General features: G+C 39.2%; 1 protein-coding gene across 3 annotated transcripts in view; it reads right to left on the bottom strand.

The window, feature by feature from the left end:
- Positions 1–20,058, bottom strand: part of PTPRB (protein tyrosine phosphatase receptor type B) — a 126,019-nt gene that overhangs the window by 105,473 nt on the left and 488 nt on the right. For all 3 annotated transcript variants that reach the window (XM_055396780.2, XM_055396781.2, XM_055396782.2), the window contains exons 2-3: positions 18,826–19,221; positions 7,398–7,648 (exon numbers count right to left, since the gene is read on the bottom strand). In XM_055396780.2, coding sequence (XP_055252755.2) covers positions 7,398–7,648; positions 18,826–19,221 — 647 coding nt within the window. The remainder of the gene's footprint in view (positions 1–7,397; positions 7,649–18,825; positions 19,222–20,058) is intronic.

Genomic DNA, 20,058 nt, shown 5'->3' with positions numbered 1-20,058 from the left:
GGGTGTGTCTCCAAACAAAACTGATGGGTGTTTAGTAGCACCAGCCAGTAACATTTTTAATGCATGTTCAAGACTTCATTCCTTTGAAAGCATCATCACACGATAATGCTAGTTCATCTGGTTCTTACAACCCTGTGACATAGGCAGGGTAGCGAAAATGAGACAAAAACAAGAAGCTAGTGTTAATTTCTAAAGCAGTCAACATTACTGAATACTGATTGTGTATAGACAATGCACTGAGCACTTTTCTTAATCAGACTGTAATCTTCACAGCTGTTTTATGTGGCAGATAGAGTGCCTTAATTATCTTTATTTTAAAGAGGAAGCAAGTATGACTTGAGTAACTATTAGTTGATACCACTTGGATTTAAACCAGGTTTCTCTGACACGAAAGCCCTGGCTCTTTACCACTTTATCAAACCATCTCCCCCAAGGTCACATGGCTGAGAGACGATCCCGATCAGTCCTTTCTTGAGAGCCCACGACTCAAATGATAAATGAACTCTGCTCAGAGTTTGAAGAGAAACACAATTCCGTGGCTTGTCTTCTCTTCCTTTGGAGGCCATTTCTGCACATGTAATTTCCTCCTGCACCCCATGCTTAGGGCCCCAAAAGATTGAATTCCTGCTACCTCCAGTCCTGCCTGTCTCTCCTTGCCCATAGGAAACAGCTAATACATGAAGGGTGAACCTCTGACACCCACCTCTGGCCTGATCTACACCTGGGCTTGTGTTCAAGGACAGAGTATATCTCTGCGGATGTGACACGCAGGGGTGCCTGGATGAGGGTATGCGCAAGGGCTGAAATCCAGCCAGTGTTCCAATATGGAGCCTCCTGCATGCCTGCTAGAACCATGTGCCTGGAAATGCCTTTTTTTCTAACGAACACAAAGAACCTGGAGGCCAGCAGCAGTTCAGAGTCTTCTCAGGCTCCACTTACCCACTCTGGGCCCCCTTCCTTCAAGATTGTACACTTTGCTAAGTCATGACAGAAGACTGGAATTAGATGCATTAATTCTGCTACTTGATTATTTAGCTTTTATTGCACCATCCCCTTCCACCCACTGACTTCCCAGGTGGCTCAGATGGTTAAGAATCTGCCTGCAATGCAGGAGACCTAGGTTTGTTCCCTGGGTCGGGTTCAGTCCCTGGGTTCGGTTTGATCCCTGGATCAGGAAGATCCCCTGGAGAAGGGAATGGCTACCCACTCCAGTATTCTTGCCTGGAGAATCCTATAGACAGAGGAGCCTGGTCAGCTACAGTCCATGGGGTCACAAAGGGTCGGACACGGCTGATCGACTAACACTTAACTTTCACTTTCCTCTCATCCCATCATAACACACGCACAAAAGTGCCATCAATAGTGGGAAACTAAGGCATTTAATGAGCCCATGAGAGAAATATTGTGGATAAAGGATGAGATTTATCTAGATCAGTTGTTCTGGAATTTAAAAGTACATCCATGTGACTTGGAGGGTTTGTTGAAACAAAGATTGCTGGGCCGTACACTCAGAGATTCTGATTTGGTGATGGACAGGGAGGCCTGGCATGCTGTGATTCATGGGGTTGCAAAGAGTCGGACACGACTGAGCGACTGAACTGAACTGAGGGCCATAGTGGCTGCATGCTTAACAAGTTTTGGATGTAGGGTCCATACTTTGAGTACCACTGAGCTAGATATTTCTTGACTCATGCCATAGGCAAGCTTCTTATTCCACCAACTTTGTCCTTGTAAAGACACACACAAACACACGTGCACACAATCAAACAATACTGTAATGGTAACAATAATAACAGCAATAGCTAATATTAATTAAACACTATTTTCCAGGCAATACTGTAGGCATGTGATACAGGTTGATTCCCTTAATTCATGTCCAGGATGAGAGGAAGAGAGTCGTGAAGCCAAGTACTGGCTCAGGCTCACAGTCCTCCACACTGACATAGGAGGGTGTGAGGAAAGAGAAGGAAAAGGACGAAGGCAGGGAAAAATCTGCTCTGAAAAGAGCCAGTTTAGGACAGCTTTGCAGGAGCATCAGTGAGTGACATTGGGTTCCAAACCATTTCTTTCTTGGCCTTTATCTCCATTAACAGGAGCTCTATGCAAGAGAATAAGGTGACTAGATGGGCAAGAATGTTTGTGTGTGTGTCTACTCTCCTCTGTGCTCTGCTACTGTTTAGCCATGTGACCTCTGGTGAGTCCTTGCCTCTTTAACCTGCTGCTGCTGCTGCTGCTACTGCTTCAGTCGTGTCCGACTCTGTGTGACCCCATAGACGGCAGCCCACCAGGCTCCCCCGTCCCTGAGACTCTCCAGTCAAGAACACTGGAGTGGGTTGCCATTTCCTTCTCCAGTGCATGAAAGCGAAAAGTGAAAGTGAAGTCGCTCAGTTGTGTCGACTCTCTGCAATCCCATGGATCATAGCCCACCAGGCTCCTCTGTCCATAGAATTCTCCAGGAAAGAATATGAAATGGGTTGCCATTGCCTTCTCCAGGGGATCTTCCCAACTTGGGGATTGAACCTGGGTCTCCCGCATTACAGGCAGATTCTTTACCATCTGAGCCACCAGGGAAGCCCAATAAATACTATGGTAGACGGTTTAATGACCACAGATTCATCTCACCCAATATGTGTGCCCTTTGTCAAGGAGACTTTGCAGCTCTTTCCCATTAAGAAGTGGTTTCTGCCTGTCCACCGCCTCAGTCTGGCCTGGTTCAGGATTCCATTGACTGAGTGAATGTGGCAAAAGTAATGTGTGGTCACAGAGCCTAGGCCTCAGTAGGCTTGTAGCTTCCACATTTCCTCTCTTGCAAAGCTTTCCAAAACCATCCAGTAAAGAAGCTGGTATCATCTAATGGAGGCTGAGAGGCCAGGTAGAGAAACAAGCATGCAGCCAGTTCAAATGCTAGCCATGAAATAGGCTACTGTGAAGCTTCCAGCTCATCTGAGCTCCCTTGCTGAAGGCAACTGCAAGAGTGAGCCTGTGTGAAACCAGCAGAGGACGCCCACACTCCCACCCTCCAACTAACAAAACCAGGAGAATTAGTAAGCTCTCATTATTTTAAACTACTAAGTATTGGGGTTGTTTGTTACACAGTGATGGAAAATAGATACAAGTACCCACCTCCCAGAATATATGAAAGTGCTGTATAGGCCTTGTCTCTCCCAGTCCTCACAACAGCCCTAACAGGTACAGGTTCAATTTACTAGATGAGGAAACTGAAGCTGGTCACTAGCTAGTAAGAGGAATTCAGGCCTTTGACTTCAAAGCCTGAGTTCTTAACCACTGTGTTTTGATAGTAGTTAAGTTCTCAAGAATTATTATTATTTGTTGAATGTATGAACATTTTCCAAAGTCACTGGACAGTCATTTTTTTTTTTGGTGGGTGAGGGTGGGGAGTTGAAGAGTGATTAAGAGATGAAATAGGAGAAATTACAAAGGAGAAAATGTGTATGTGTGTATAATTAGTCCCTCAATAAAATTCTCTCTCTATGTATATATATATATTCGATGATAGAAGCATATTGAACACTGCTGCTGCTGCTAAGTCGCTTCAGTCGTGTCCGACTCCGTGTGACCCCATAGATGGCAGCCGACCAGGCTCTGCCGTCCCTGGGATTCTCCAGGCAAGAACACTGGAGTGGGTTGCCATTTCCTTCTCCAATGTGTGAAAGTGAAAAGTGAAAGTGAAGTCACTCAGTCGTGTCCAACTCTGTGCGACCCCATGGACTGCAGCCCACCAGGCTCCTCTGTCCATGCGATTTTCTAGGCAGGAGTACTGGAGTGGCTTGCCATTGCCTTCTCCAATAGTTAGCACTAGATACACACAAACTTTCAACACTTGGTGCTTCATCTGGGAGCTCATATAAACCTTAGCATGAATTTCCCCTTAGAAAAAATTAAAACTCAAAAGATAAAAAAACCCAACAGAATATTCATCACAATCCAAGGCTGCAAACCCAGCTCTGGGCGGATCACTTGAGCTCTGTAACACAGGACTGGGTTGCTCCTGGAACTCTGGAGCTGGTTGTCCTTGACTCATGCCAGTAGAGCCCAGCCACATCTAGGAGCTTCCTATGTTTGTTTCACAATGGTAAAACTTGGGGAAAAATGAGGCAATATTTTTTGCTAAAATACAGCCTTATAGTGTTCAGGCAGATATGTTTCTATTGATTGTAGTTTTTATTAGGCATGTTTTTTATTTAATGCAGTTTTTTTTTAGTACTGATCTTTCCCTCTCTCTGTCTATATATATATATACGCTTGCTGTTGTTGTTGTCTAGCCACTAAGTGGTGTCTGACTCGTTTGTAAACCCATGAACTTAGCCCTCTAGGCTCCTCTGTCCATGGAATTCTCCAGGCAGAAATACTGGATTAGGTTGCCATTCCCTTCACCAGGGGTTCTTCCTGACCCAGGGATCTAACCTGCGTCTCCTGTATTGCAGGCAGATTCTTTACCATTTGAGCCACCTGGGAAGCCTATAAGTTCTAAGTAAGTTCAGTCGCTCAGTCGTGTCTGACTCTTTGCGACCCCGTGGACTGCAGCACGCCAGGCTTCCCTGTCTGTCACCGACTCCCAGAGCTTACTCAAACTCATGTCCATAGAATCAGTGATGCCATTCAATCATCTCATCCTCTGTTGTCCCCTTCTCCTCCTGCCTTCAATCTTTCCCAGAATCAGGGTCTTTTCCAATGAGCCAGTTCTTTGCATCAGCGGCCAAAGTATTGGAGTTTCAGCTTCAACATCAGTCCTTCCAATGAACATTAAGGACTGATTTCCTTTAGGAGGGACTGGTTGGATCTCCTTGCATTCTAAGGGACTCTCAAGAGTCTTCTCCAACACCACAGTTCAAAAGCATCAATTCTTTGGTGCTCAGGTTTCTTTATAGTCCAACTCTCACATCCATACATGACCACTGGAAAAAGCCTATATATATACTGATAAAAATTAGTACATATATACTGATATCAATACACAAACAGAGAGCCTCTTGATGAGGGTGAAGGAGGAGAGTGAAAAAGCTGGCTTAAAACTCAACATTAAAAAAACTAAGATCATGGCATCTGGTCCCATCATTTCATGACCTATAGAAAGGGAAAAAAGTGGAAGCAGTGACAGATTTTATTTTCTTGGACTCCAAAATCACTGTGGACAGTGACTGCAGCCATGAAATTAAAAGACACTGTTCCCTGGAATGAAGGCTGTGACAAGCCTAGACAGTGTATTAAAAAGCAAAGACATCACTTTATTGAAAAAGGTTCATATAGTCAAAGCCATGGTTTTTCCAGTAGTCATGTATGGATGTGAGAGTTGGAACATAAAGAAAGGTAACCCCTGAAGAACTGATGTTTTCAAATTGTGGTGCTCAAGAAAACTCTAGAGAGTCCCTTGAACTGCAAAGAGATCAAACCAGTCAATCCTAAAGGAAATCAACCCTGACTCTTCATTGGAATGACTGATGCTGAAGCTCCAATACTTTGGCCACCTGATGTGAAGAGCTGACTCATTGGAAAAAACCCCAATGCTAGGAAAGATTGAAGGCAGAAGAAGAAGTGGGTGCAGATGATGAGATGGTTAGATAGCATCACTGACTCAGTGTACATGAGTTTGAATAAACTCTGGGAGATGGAGAAGGACAGGGAAGTCTGGAGTGCCACAGTCCATGGGGTCTCAAAAGAGTCAGACATGACTTAGGGACTGAACAACAGCAACATATACACAAAATACACACATCAGTACAGAAAAAACGTAAACATAAATATTTAAGCTCAGCTGTAAGAATCCTCTTATAAACTAGTGTTAGAATGAAGTTTTAGTCAAGGCACATTCAGCCAGAATGAGAAGGTGCTCCACCAAGAAGTGTTCAATTCCACAAGCAAGTGGTGAAACTCTCACTGACATCAGTGGTTGAAAGGGCTCAGGGTTTGGAGATTTAGGGAGACCACAGGGCCAGTTCATGATGGCATTCTTAAGCAACAGCTCTCCCGCTCCTTTTTCCTGTCCTTCCTTCCCACTTTCCAAGCCCAGATATATCTGAAACCATGGAGATCAAGCTTGGAGAGGTGGGTATAGAGCTGGTGAGATGTGAGAGAATTTGAACATACTCCCTTTCCCCTATTTCAAGACCAAGCTTGGTGGGGTGATGGAAGGGAGAAGCTAACGTTTCAATTGAATTTAGAGTTTGGATTATTTCTTGAAATGGTATTTTTGCTAATAGGCTGACAGTGAATATTGAGCTTTAAACTGATTAAAGAGTGTCCAGAAAAGTAATGAGGCCTTCTGAACTCTTTAGAGACAAGGCAAAAAAAATGTTGGAGGGCAGATTTATAGCACTGGCTCTATTTGTTTTGCCATCAATAATGAGGTATGGGTTCACTAGCCAGGAGTTATGTGCAATTTTAATTTCTGCACAATGCAAAAGAAAACAGAGCACTAAAATGGTTAAGTCACATGCATAGTGTTGAGCTTTTACTTTCTTTAAACTACTTGGGTTGCTTTTGTGTGTGTGGATGTGCTCAGTCATGTCTGACTCTTTGAGACACCACAGACTATTGGTAGGCAGCCTCCTCTGTCTATGGAATTTTCCAGGCAAGAATACTGGAATGGGTTGCTATTTCCTCCTGCAGAGAATCCTCCCGACCCAGGGATCGAACCTGCAGGCTCCGCATCTCTTGCATTGACAGGTGGATTCTTTATTGTTGCACTCCCTGGGAAGCCCTCAGGTTGCTTATTATGAAACAGCTAAATACTGCCAAATGAAACCTTAGCTTTTAAAATGTGCTTTAGTTACAGCTATTGTCTAAAATGATGGCCTAAAACCCTGAGTGGAAAGCAAAACCAAAGAGGTGAACACCTGAAATGGAAACGCTGTGTGAACAGATTCTACAGCCGTGTCCTGACTGCTTCTCAGCCATTTACCTGTCTTCTTGTGGATGCTGATGTAGAATTGCTATATGACTCAGCTTATCCTTGTCCATCTTCACAAATCTGTTATAATGATTCCTGAATCTTCCATTGCTTTGTGACTCTCTCCCCTCCCTTATAAGCATTAATGATTGTGACCTATATGCAAGGGGACCTGCAAGTTACTGACTGTAATTTTTATTTCCTGATTTTAATTCTTGTAAGACTATGAACCCTGACTTCAATTCAGAAATGTGGCCAGTCTACAGGAGTTATAATTATCTTCAGCTTATACAGTTGTAGCCATTTAAATTCTACCTCCAAGATTTTCTCATTATGCAAAATGCCTTCATGTACGATTAACAACAAAGACCCAAAGTGCCTCATCACCCACTTGAGTGGCATTATTTCCAGCAAAGCCAGTCTTTTCAAGCAATGGGCTTTCTGAGGCCTTCCCAAGACACACTCCATACACTCCTTTCTCCTCACTTACCTCTTCCGTGGTGCTGGAGAAGGGTGGAGTAGTCCAGGGAACCCAAGATGTCATTCCAGCCATCCATAGACCAGGGTGCTGCCTCTGGCTGCTGTTCTGGCTGTAGTTTTCCGGGGTACTTCTGGTAAAGGCCTCGGTGGTATTTCTAATAAGGTGTCCCAGGCTATATGCAAGTGCATTAAAAGTAGTGGGGGTCTGGGGAGGAGCTGTGTTTCTAATGCTCCTTACTGAGACTTCAGTTCCCGGGCCAGCTGAGGTAAAGAAAGGACAGGTGCTAAAATTACCCTCGTGTTCTATACAGTCTTCATATTAAAACAGTTTTGCTTAGAAAAAGACCGCTTTAACAATGGGCGTGTAGATAAATTTCAGTTACACGAAAAATAGAAGCTAGTTTTAGTGTGACCATACTCATTTGCTGTCTCTGTCACCCATCTTTTACCCATCTACCCAATTTACAAGGTGCAGGGAGAATTATGGAAACTGTGCTCTCAGGGAAAAGCACAAAAAGAGGCTCAAGATGGAAAAGGTCTTTTTAAAATTTAGCAAGATGTAAATATCAGCTGTTCTCTTAGATGTTAATAAGATAACCATGATCATTAAGCATCTTTTCCTTGAGATGTGGAGAATTGTTCAGGATACACTGTATATGCGGTTGCCAGATGTAGCAAATAAAAATATGTGATGCCCAGTTAAATTACTATTTCACATGAATAACCAAAGACTCAGTATATTTAATATATCCCCAATATACAACATTACAAAGATTATATTATATTGTATGTTAGGAATATGCTTATACTAAAAGTTGTCATTTATTTGAAATTCAAACATAACTGGGTATGGTATATTTTATCCAGCAACCCTACCTGTACATCTGCTAAAGCTTTGATAAACGTTTGGACATTCTCCCTAGTTTCTGTTTGCTTTTATTTTCCTGAATTCTGTGCCACTAATGATCACTGCCATTGTGCCTGGCATATCTAGAGATGTACTCATTCCTGGGATGTCTTCTATAGGACAGATCCAACTGTACTATTAGTAATATGCCTTTACAGCAGACTTCAAGAAGCAGTCTTAATTCTGCACTCTTAATTGATTTAGGTGCTAGAATGTCCTTTTACACAGATACTAATCTATTGTTGGGATGCAAAAAATTCTATACGTGGAGATTAGTATTTTGGCTATTTCGAGCTTTGGCCAAAGTCAATCCCCTGAGTTGATTACTACCTAAGACAATTTTAGCTCTCATATCCTTAGAAAAAAAAGATTTAATGGTGAGGTGAGGGCAGAGACAAGCTTCATATACCTAGCATGTAATTATGTGTCTTCTCATGTCAGCCCATGTTTACTCTTCTTCACTAAGCAGCAGTTGGTAAGTTCTCCTCTTGAGAACTATTTTTTTTTTTAGTCAGTTTATAGAATTAATTCAAAGGATGAAACAAGACTTTCCCCAAGTTAGGTAAATATCAAAGCACTCTTGAAATTTCATTTGCAAATAACATAACATCACCATTGCAAGTAGCTTTGGGATATCTTGTGGAAAAAATTCTACTCTACTCTTCTGTAACTGTCTTTAATTAACCTTCTAAATGTATTTTTAAAACACTCCAAACCAAACAAGTTCATTTTCCAGTTTAGGACACCACCTTTTTTCCAAAGAAAGAACCTACAGAATATTCAAGTCTGGTACCCCTTCATTTTGTGTCTACATTTTAACTTGTGCTATTTAAAAAACAGGAAGGAAACTTTAGTCTTAACATTTAATTTCCAAATTTTGTGAATTTCAAAACAAACTTTGTTAGGCATAACAATCTCTTTTGGAGTTTGTTGGAATATTGAAGCTTTACTGCCTCACTCCCTACCCCCAAATTATGATCTAGTATATTTGGTGTGGGATTTAGCACCTGGATTTCTAATACATTTCTCAGGTGTAATATACATCTAAATATATAATTTTATCGATATGTACAATATGAGCCAAAGCTGAATTCTAATCATGTCTTATGTGGGAATTGAAGAATTATGAAGTAGATGAAAAGAAAGAAAAATCCATCAAAGAAATATATAAGGTGATTAAAATAATTTCACCTTTCTATTGCCTGAACTCTTTATTGAAATGGGTGCGGTGAAATAGTAGATTTAGTAGGTGCTAAAAATAGTAGATCTCTGTGTGTTTTGGGTTCTGTAATTCTTCTGATGTTCTTTTAAAAGGTATATACATTTTATAGCTCATGAAAGAAAAAGATGTGTTTTGACAAATGCAAGGAAAAGTTCCTACACAATGGAACAATATGTTGAAGCTATTTTTAAAAAGCTTTATTGTACCATTGCTATTACATTGTTTCCACATTATACGCAATTCCTCTTAGAACACAATTCAAAATAAGGCAGACCATCCTAGGTTCAATCTAAGAAGTTTAGTACTTAATGTAGAAAAAATAAAGCTTAGTACTTAGAGCTCACCTATTAGACGATTTGCAATGACTGTGTCGTATCAAGACCATATTTCAAATACAGTTCTTTAAAAAGCAATATGCATTTTAGTTTATTAATTCCTCTATGATATCCTCAGAAATAATCAATAATAGAAATGGAATTTTTGTATAATGATAGTGGAGACGATACACAATTTGTTAGTTTCCCTCTTTTAAATGATTAAAAAATGTTCAAGCATATTGAAACAAGAACTTGAATAAAACTCATTTTGGAGATATAAAATTTAAACTATATTGATACTTTCTATTCTGTAGGAAGATATCAAATGTAATGTGCCCTTTAAAAGTGGGAAAGCAATCTGGAAAAGAGATAAATGAAATAGAAGATACCTTAGAAAAATGGTGATTTGTATATATATGCTGATAAGTCACTTCAGTCGTGTCCGACTCTGCGCGACCCCATAGACGGAAGCCCACCAGGCTCCCCCGTCCCTGGGATTCTCCAGGCAAGAACACTGGAGTGGGTTGCCATTTCCTTCTCCATATATATATATATATTTATACATAAGTATTTAAATTAATATACAAGATATATTGAATAAGATTTGACTGGAATACAGTGAAAGGTCTAGCATTATAATATTTTGAATAATTATTAGAAATGTTAAAATGAATAATTAAAATTTCAGAAAATGTAGTCAATGAAATAAAGAATACATTTCAAAATACACATGGATAAAATTTGAAAAAATGAGTTAGGAAGTGAAAAATTTTTGAAAAGAGTGCCAAAGATGGAGAATTTACAAACAATAGGAGGCATAAAAATCAAGAAGGCATAATCAGGGGTTAATTTTTTTTTAAGAAACTTAAAAAAGATGCAAGATTAGGAAAAAGTAAAATTAATAAATGGCAATTGATACCAAAACATAGGATAGTAAAACATCAAAGCATGGCACAGTAAAAACTTAGATTAAAAAATGAAAGTTTAGCCAATCAAAGAAATGCTTTTCAATAGCCAATTACTACTCAACTACTGTACTATGGTTTGTTATATGATGATGAGCCTGGTTTATCCTAATGTCCCATGTTTTCTTCTGGGAAAATGCACACACAAACATTGGAAAAGGATGAAATTGTGGTGTAGAAGGATGGAGGGAGAAGAATGGTTTATTAGTGGCTACAAGGCTTTGGGGGAGACATGCTCAGCGAGAGTCTAAACAGGGATAGGGCAAAAGCAGGTGGAAAGTGGGTGAATAACTTGGTGTGCCCAGGGCTGCCTCATCTGTCAGGCACAACACAAACACTGCCTAGGGCTCATGATTTTTAGGGTCCATGAAATGAATTAATTTCTTTGAAAATAATTTTTAACAAAGAACTTTCAGGGTCAAAGAAAATGTTAAAATTTTTTTTCACACGTTATGAATAAATAAGAATGCTAGGACCCATGATAATCTATTAATTTATTTTATTTTTTTCCCAGTGGAGGAAGGAACCCACAAAGATATAAGAGCACAGGGCCCATGAAAGTCATATGCAGCCTTGGGTGTGCCCTGATAAGTTCAATGATGTGTCACAGGCTGAAAATCGTTGAGCAACTCCGGATGCTATGTTAGATGTTTTTCAGTGATCATAGAAAGCATATATTAATACTCAATGACCAGATGATTTTCAATGATCATGTAAATAAATGGTTAATTGCAAAGTCCCTGTTGTTATAATGATGCAAGGAGGAAACTCTAAAATGTCTGTGACACCCAATTTGGTCAGAGTCTGTGTATACAAAGACACTTTCTGTTTTGCTTTGTTCATTTCCCATCACGCTCTGTATTTACAAGCACTACTGCCAATTACTAGAGGAAATAGCCGCTAAAACCCAGTGCCCCAAGAGCATATATGATTGCTTACCTATTATAGTGCTTATGCATTTTAGTCCCCCACCCATATGACTACAATGAAACAATTACTTTAACCAGCAGGTATATAGAGCCAGACAACAATATGATTTACATCAGCAGTGAGATCTCGTTGTGATTTTACTAACTCAGCCATATCAGGGACACTTGAAAATATGTCTGGAAAAATTTGCTTGTCCTCAGACAAAAATGAGATCTGAAGGAATGAATCTGTAGCAGATGCGGAATAAATGTTGATTGGTTGGCTGACATATACAATGTTACTCTTCATACAATATGAAACATCTTAGTGAAAGTAACAATTTTAGACAGTCATCCTGGGTGTTTATACTTGTAAGGAGACTTGGAATTCCTTGGAATAGGTATCCAAACCATAGATGGAATTTTGTACTCTTCATGTGGAAGTCCTAGAACTATCTGAGTATGGTCTATCGTCAATAGATTGGTGCTAGTGTTGTGGAACCCCTTTTCAAGTTTAGAATGTTTTTATTTTCCTGTCTTAAGGATTATTTGCTTAGATATGCTTGCAAATATGTAATATCCTTTGAGATTTCTCTGTTTCTCATGTAAAAGAGGGAGCCCAATGAATGAGTTATTTTCCATGTCGTGTAGGTCCATAAAACTTCAATAATTCAGTCCCTATAACCTGTGTTGTCTACTTGTATGGCTAAGACTTTTCCTGTTGGAATAGATAATACTGTAACTGTTCATGGCTTGGTGGGTTTAAAACTTCTGCTTGATTTGGGAAGAAGAGAAAACTGATAATCAGGACTTCAGTAGTGGCATAAAAATAGTCCTTCAGTTCAGTTCAGTTCAGTTCAGTCACTCAGTCGTGTCCGACTCTTTGTGACCCCATGAATCTCAGCACGCCAGGCCTCCCTGTCCATCACCAACTCCCGGAGTTCACTCAAACTCATGTCCATCGAGTTGGTGATGCCATCCAGCCATCTCTGTCATCCCCTTCTCCTCCTGCCCCCAATCCCTCCCAGCATCAGAGTCTTTTCCAGTGAGTCAACTCTTTGCATGAGGTGGCCAAAGTAATGGAGTTTCAGCTTTAGCATCAGTCCTTCCAATGAACACCCAGGACTGATAGCTTTCCTTAATTGTTCCCTATTATTTTGATGTGCATGCTCAGTCGCTCAGTTGTGTCCAACTCTTTGTGACCCCATCATGGGATTTTCCAGGCAAGAGTACTGGAGTGGGTTGCCATTTCCTCCTCTAGGAGATCTTCCCAACCCAGGGACCAAACCCTTTTCTCCTGGATTCTCTACCACAGAAGAGCCACCGGAGAATCACTGTAATTCTGATATTTACCACCTTTTAGAAGTTGAAACACATTTAGCCAGCACTTGTGAACCATGGGAATCAAGATTACCTTTAAAGGAGATAAAGATTTCTAAGTTATGATTCCTGCTCTGAAGAGGTTTATAGCATAATAGTTGAGTCTTTCTAACTTGTTTTCTTTTGCATCTCCTGTATATACAAACAACTTAGTCATGGAGAAAAAAATTTTTAACTGAATTTTAAGTGAACTTTCCTAGAAATGTACAAGTACCTCTCCCCCAAAGTGTAGGCTGATATAATTTTCCCTTTAGCTTATAAGATTTTTGCTAGCAGGAAGCCCTTAGGAGTGCCATGTTTCAAGAGTTTGTAAATTACAAATTTGGACCTCAGAATGCATTTTTACTCTTAAAGCAATAATAATCTTAAAAAATCAAATGCGTCATTATATAAAATTGCTATATGCTTGGGAATAGAATAAAATTTGGTTTTTCCTTATTGACTTATTGATGACTGCCTTGTGTGAATTTATAGAGACTGAAAAACAATACTCAAAATATTTCTAAAAGCTATACTCAACACAGTGACTCCAGAGATGTGGCTATATGGAGGAAATATTTGAATCTGTCAATCACTTGTTTTATTGACACATTGCTGAAGGTAAGATGCTTTCCAGATAGCTGGATATCTGGCAACTGACTGACAAAAAAATATATAGGAAAAAGGAAATTTTGTCATTTCAGCCAGATATATTGGCATTTTGGAAGCAATGCTTTTTACTACTCCCAACTGAGAGTAATAGCTATAAGGCTCTATTTTTTAAAATTGATCTTAAAAGTTTTTTTTTAAAATAAGTGTCTGTCTACCATATACATTATTTTTTTTGTGTGTGTGGGGGGATCCAAAATGAATTTGTGTAGTATATTCTTTAAGGGTAAATTTAAAATTCAGAAGGAATGGTAAAAAATCTAAATCCATCTTTTCTTTAACATGGTAATCTACTATGATCCTGGTGATCCTGGTTCTACATAATCTATATATTCTTTTTAATTGGATTCCCACGAATTAGGTCCCTTTAAACTCTATTCTGGGTTTCCCTTGTGGCTCAGCTGGTAAAGAAGCCGCCTGCAATGTGGGAGACCTGGCTTCAATCCCTGGGTTGGGAAGATCCCCTGGAGAAGGGAAAGGCTACCCATTCCAGTATTCTGGCCTAGAGAATTCCATGGACTCTATAGTCCATGGGGTCGCAAAGAGGGACATGACTGAGCGACTTTCCCTCACAAACTTTATTCTATTTTTTCCATTAAATGGTTGTTTTAAGGGGTTTTAAAGAAATATAAATTATATGAAAACTTGAAAAGATAGGTTAATTTTACATTTCTCTCCTAATAAAAATCATTGCAGTAGCACTGATTATTTGAGGAAATCTGACCCTAGTACAGGTTCTTCTCTTAAAAACCTTCTTATTAACCTTTGAATTGAATTTTGACCCACTTTGGAAACCTATTTGATTCATCCCATGCTGGGGGGATTGGGGGCAGGAGGAGAAGGGGACGACAGAGGATGAGATGGCTGGATGGCATCACCGACTTGATGGACATGAGTTTGAGTGAACTCCGGGAGTTGGTGATGGACAGGGAGACCTGGCCTGCTGTGATTCATGGGGTCGCAAATAGTCGGACATGACTGAGCGACTGAACTGAACCGAACTGAACTGATTATAGAGGGACTTGAGTAAGGAGAGGAAGAAGAAAAAAGACATCTTAGTGAGAATGAAGCACAGCTAAATTATGACAAAATTCAGTGGGCATTCAAAGAAATGTTTAAAAAATTTAAGAAGTATCGAGTTAAAAAAACCCTATCATTTAGTGTGACATATTGGCAAGAATATACATTGGAGGAAGGGATATTTTTTTTTCTATTCACACTCTATTATAACTAACTATTTACTTATTTGCTTTCCCATTATCCTAAGGAGCAAGACATATTTAGTGAGTCCCAGGTTTGGCTGCATATTGGAAGTATTTAAAAATATAATTCCTGAGTTAGTTGACCTAGAGGATGAAGCAGGATGTTAATACTATTTCACGTTCCCACTGTATTCTGATGTAAAGCTTGGGTTGAGAATCACTGGTGTAGGGTACTTCAGTTACTAGCACAAGTTCTGGCACCTAGTAGGTAGTAGAGAAATATTACTTAAATACTTGAATGGCATTATGAATGTTTCTTCTATGAAACAAATATGAAATATATAGCCCAGGTTTTGACCTTCACAAGTATGCTTTTACTGATGAGCCTAGTAAAAAAAATACATCCTCTGCATGAACAACAAGCATATTTGTGCTACTTAAAAGTATAGTATTTATTAACTCTTAAGAAAAGGCATTTGGAGTTCATTCATTACAATCATCTGCATGAAATTTAACATTTCACAATGAACTCTCTAGAAAATCAGTGAGCGTTCATGCTATGGGTCAACCAATATCATTCTGTACAGTTGGAGAAGAAAAACACCCATTGATTTCTAATAGAAGGCAAAAGTATACGTTGCACCTATGTATATTCAAATATTAGATACATTTTTTGTATTGGAATTGTTCAAATTTTAACTCTGCTTTTTCTAGAGGTCCATTTTTTCCCCCAACACAGATTATCAGGCATTTTGGATATGGTATTTTCAGTGGTTAACTGCAAGTGGTCTATTTATTATAACTACTTTACTTTTGAAATGAAGTATATCATTAGACATGTTTTGTATGAAGGTTAAAAGAAATAGTTTTCCATGAATTATCTTCTATCTTGAATAATCCATATCTATTGAATTCATATGTGCTTTTTAAAAGTGGCCTTAGAAAGCATCACTATGAACAAAACTCATGGAGGTGATGGAATTCCAGTTGAGCTATTTCAAATCCTGAAAGATGATGCTGTGAAAGTGCTGCACTCAATATGCCAGCAAATTTGGAAAACTCAGCAGTGGCCACAGGACTGGAAAAGGTCAGCCTTCATTCCAATCCCAAAGAAAGGCAATGCCAAAGAATGCTCAAATTGCACTCATTGCACAGAACAATTGCATTCATCTCACACGCTAGTAAAGTCATGCTTAAAATTCTCCAAGCCAGGCTTCAGCAATATGTGAACTGTGAACTTCCAGATGTTCAAGCTGATTTTAGAAAAGGCAGAGGAACCAGAGATCAAATTGCCAACATCCGTTGGATCATCGAAAAAGAGAGTTCCAGAAAAACATCTATTTCTGCTTTATTGACTATGCCAAAGCCTTCTACTGTGTGGATCACAATAAACTGTGGAAAATTCTGAAAGAGATGGGAATACCAGACCACCTGACCCGCCTCTTGAGAAATCTGTATTCAGGTCAGGAAGCAACAGTTAGAACTGTACATGGAACAACAGACTGGTTCCAAATAGGAAAAGGAGTACGTCAAGGCTGTATATTGTCACCCTGCTTATTTAACTTCTATGCAGAGTACATCATGAGGAATGCTGGGCTGGAAGAAGCAGAAGTTGGAATCAAGATTGCCAGGAGAAATATCAATAACCTCAGATGTGCAGAGGGCACCACCCTTATAAGAGGAACTAAAAAGTCCTCTTGATGAAAGTGAAAGAGAAGGGTGAAAAAGTTGGCTTAAAGCTCAACATTCAGAAAACTAAGATCATGGCATCCGGTCCCATCACTTCATGGGAAATAAATGGGGAAACAGTGGCTGACTTTATTTTTCTTGTCTCCAAAATCACTGCAGATGGTGACTGTAGCCATGAAATTAAAAGACGCTTACTCCTTGGAAGGAAGGTCATGACCAACCTAGATAGATAGCATCTTAAAAAGCAGAAACATTGCCAACAAAGGTCCATCTAGTCAAGACTATGACTTTTCCAGTGGTCATGTATGGATGTGAGAGTTGAACTGTGAAGAAAGCTGATCGCCAAAAGAATTGATGCTTTTGAACTGTGGTGCTGGAGAAGACTCTTGAGAGTCCCTTGGACTGCAAGGAGATCCAACCAGTCCATTCTAAAGGAGGTCAATCCTGGGTGTTCATTGGAAGGACTGATGCTAAAGCTGAAACTCCAATACTTTGGCCACCTCATGCAAAGAGTTGACTCACTGGAAAAGACTCTGATGCTAGGAGGGATTGGGGGTGGGAGGAGACGGGGACGACAGAATGAGATGGCTGGATGGCATCACCGACTCGATGGACATGAGTTTGAGTGAACTCCGGGAGTTGGTGATGGACAGGGAGGCCTGGTGTGCTCTGATTCATGGGGTCGCAAAGAGTCGGACACAACTGAGAGACTGAACTGAACTGAACTAGATGTTTAATTTATCAAGTGAATGAGTGACTTAAAACTGTTCAAAGATCAATATGGTGAAAAAACTCATATAAGTCTCAAAAATCAAGACCTAATTTTAAATGTACCTAATTTTAAATGTATAGTGGATGCTGATCCTGAAATGAGGCTATGAATCAAAATTATCTGGGGAACTTTTTAAAAAGCATCCAGTATCATGCCCAAACAGAAAAGGAAGAAATGATGGCAATGATGCATTTTACTCCTTCTCTCCACCAGGTGATTCTGAATGTAGCCAACTGGGCAAGAATCCTATGGATAAACATGTGGAAACTACTATAAAATGGAACATATATTAGACAAGGAATCAAGAAATTTGGGTTCTCAAGAAAGTCACTGTATAGCACATGGAACTCTGCTCAGTATTATGTGGCAGTCTGGATAGAGGGGAGTTTGGGGGAGAATGGATACATGTGTATCTATGACCGAGTCCCTTCACTGTTCAGCTGAAACTATCACAGTGCTGTTTGCTAATAGGCTATACTCTGACACACAAAAAAAAGTTAAAAAAAAAAAAAAAGAAACCTGGGTTCTAATATATACCTCTGCTACTTAATTATTTGGGACAATTCACTTTACCTTGACAAATTTTAATCTTAAGGAAGGGCTTCATTTCTAGGTAATTCTCCAGTTATTTATAGCTAGTATGTAGCAATTCTTTTATCCTTCATGACTTCCTAAAGCAAACCTCTAATAAAGGAGTAAGTAAGCAATAAGATGATTAAGTAAAATAGAAAATTAAGCTGTATCAACAAGTAAAAATTCATAGTCTAGGACTGAACTGTATGTTGTACCAGAAATTTATGCAAGTGTATACAAGTTTTTATATGTCCATCATCTAGGTTATATTCATCAATGATCAACAAATTAGAAGATTATGTGGCTGCACATTGGTTCTTAACATTTCAAAGATACTACCTCCAAAAAAAAACTATCCCTAAACATTAGTACAAGAGATTTGCAAAAGCATAACTTATTATCTTCCCAGTCTTATCAAGCACCACTTTGATGTTCTAATAGCTCCTCATAATCAGAGAACAGAAGTGTCTACATCAGCAAAATTATTAATTTCCTTATCATTGCCGTTAGTCATTACCTGTGTATGCTATACACAGATTTACATTCCCATATCTAGTAGTATTTAGCCAAAGTGCTTAATGTTTGACACAAAAGAGCTCAAGAAATATTTGTTGAATTAATAAAAGAAGCAAGAGAAAAAAAGGAAGGAAGCATGAGAGATAGAAAAAGGAAAGTTGGGCTTATTTTAACAAAGATAATGAAGTTTTCCAAGTTGGTGTGTACCACACAATGCATTTCCATTAGCTTATGAATCTTCCTTTGGAATTTTGTTGGATCATGTGGACTTCCCTTGAATGCAAAACAGCAAGATATTTAAGAGAACTTTCAGAATCAATTCTGAAAGTAAGAACTCACCTTTTTTAGAGCAGAGGCTTTCATTGACTGGTTTTCCCTCCTTGTTGACATCTATTTTCATCCAGCTATGGAGGTACTTTCTGCCCTTCTTGACCACTACCCTGAAGCCTTGTTTCTTGAGAAAAAGAGAGGCATTTTCCACCTCAAGGAACCCTTCCTTCTCATAGCAAGTCCATCGAGGAGCCTGGGAGCAGGGGGCAAAGATGGCAGCTCGGCCAGGGCCACCAGAAGAATTGGAGATGCCCAGGCACAGAGCAGATTTAACATGAAGGAGCTTTCCATCCTCAGTCCACATCCACTGCTGGTTCTGGTTTGTCCTGTTGCACAAGTCCATGACCACTCTCTCATTTTTGAAAAGACACTGTTGTTTCTGGACATGGACAATCTGAAACCCCTCTGGAAGATGAGAAGCTCATCAAGTGCTATGCAACAAACCACAAACCCACCAGAAAACAAAGCAACCCACCCACAAATCAGCCTTGTCAAAATATAAGGTTTACTTATCTTTTGCAGTTGCTATCATTTAAAGTGAATAGTTCCAGATTCAACACATGTGATTTAAAACTCCCAAAACAGACAATGCAAAAATGTCACACTTAGCTTCTTTCCTTTTCCTTTCACATGGTTTAGGGAAGAAAATACACCCCCATTGAAATAATGAAAGGAAGCTTGGAAAAGAAACTAAACCATCCAAAGAATACGGTGAGATATTTTAGCCCAAATATTTAAATGCTAAAGTTATATAAAATCCAATTCCCATTTTAACCATTTCACTCGTTCCACCTCACCTCCATTCTCCACTCTAAAGAAACACTCCATTTTCCAATTCTTAAGTTACCACTGCAATAAGTGTTTGTATACAAATGGATGAGTTTGAATACAATTTTTGAAAATTAGGTATATTTATCCCAAAATAAAATAAAAATTTCCATTCTTTTAAGCACATTCTCCTAGCTAATAGTAACTAATTAAAGTATTGATTGTCACAAATTAATTTTTATAATGCTATAGAGAAGTATTTTTCTATTTTGTGACAGTATCTACAGTCTTTCCTCATATGCTAATAAGAGAAAACTGAATACCCAATTGTTAAACATCAGATTAAAAAGTGAAATATTCAGGCTCAAAAGCCATCTTCAAGGTGCTTTTTACTTAATTTTCTTAGCTATTCCATTAAAATATTCAGACGTTCCAAATAAAACCCACCACAGTTCCTCAACTCCCTTTAATTAT

This window comes from Moschus berezovskii, chromosome 6 (genome assembly GCF_049115385.1).
Source record: "Moschus berezovskii isolate FMDL1 chromosome 6, NW_MosBer_1.0, whole genome shotgun sequence".
In the NCBI taxonomy this organism is placed as follows: Eukaryota; Metazoa; Chordata; class Mammalia; order Artiodactyla; family Moschidae; genus Moschus; species Moschus berezovskii.
Note: the sequence above shows the minus strand (reverse complement) of the source record. Positions and strands in the feature narration are given on the sequence as shown.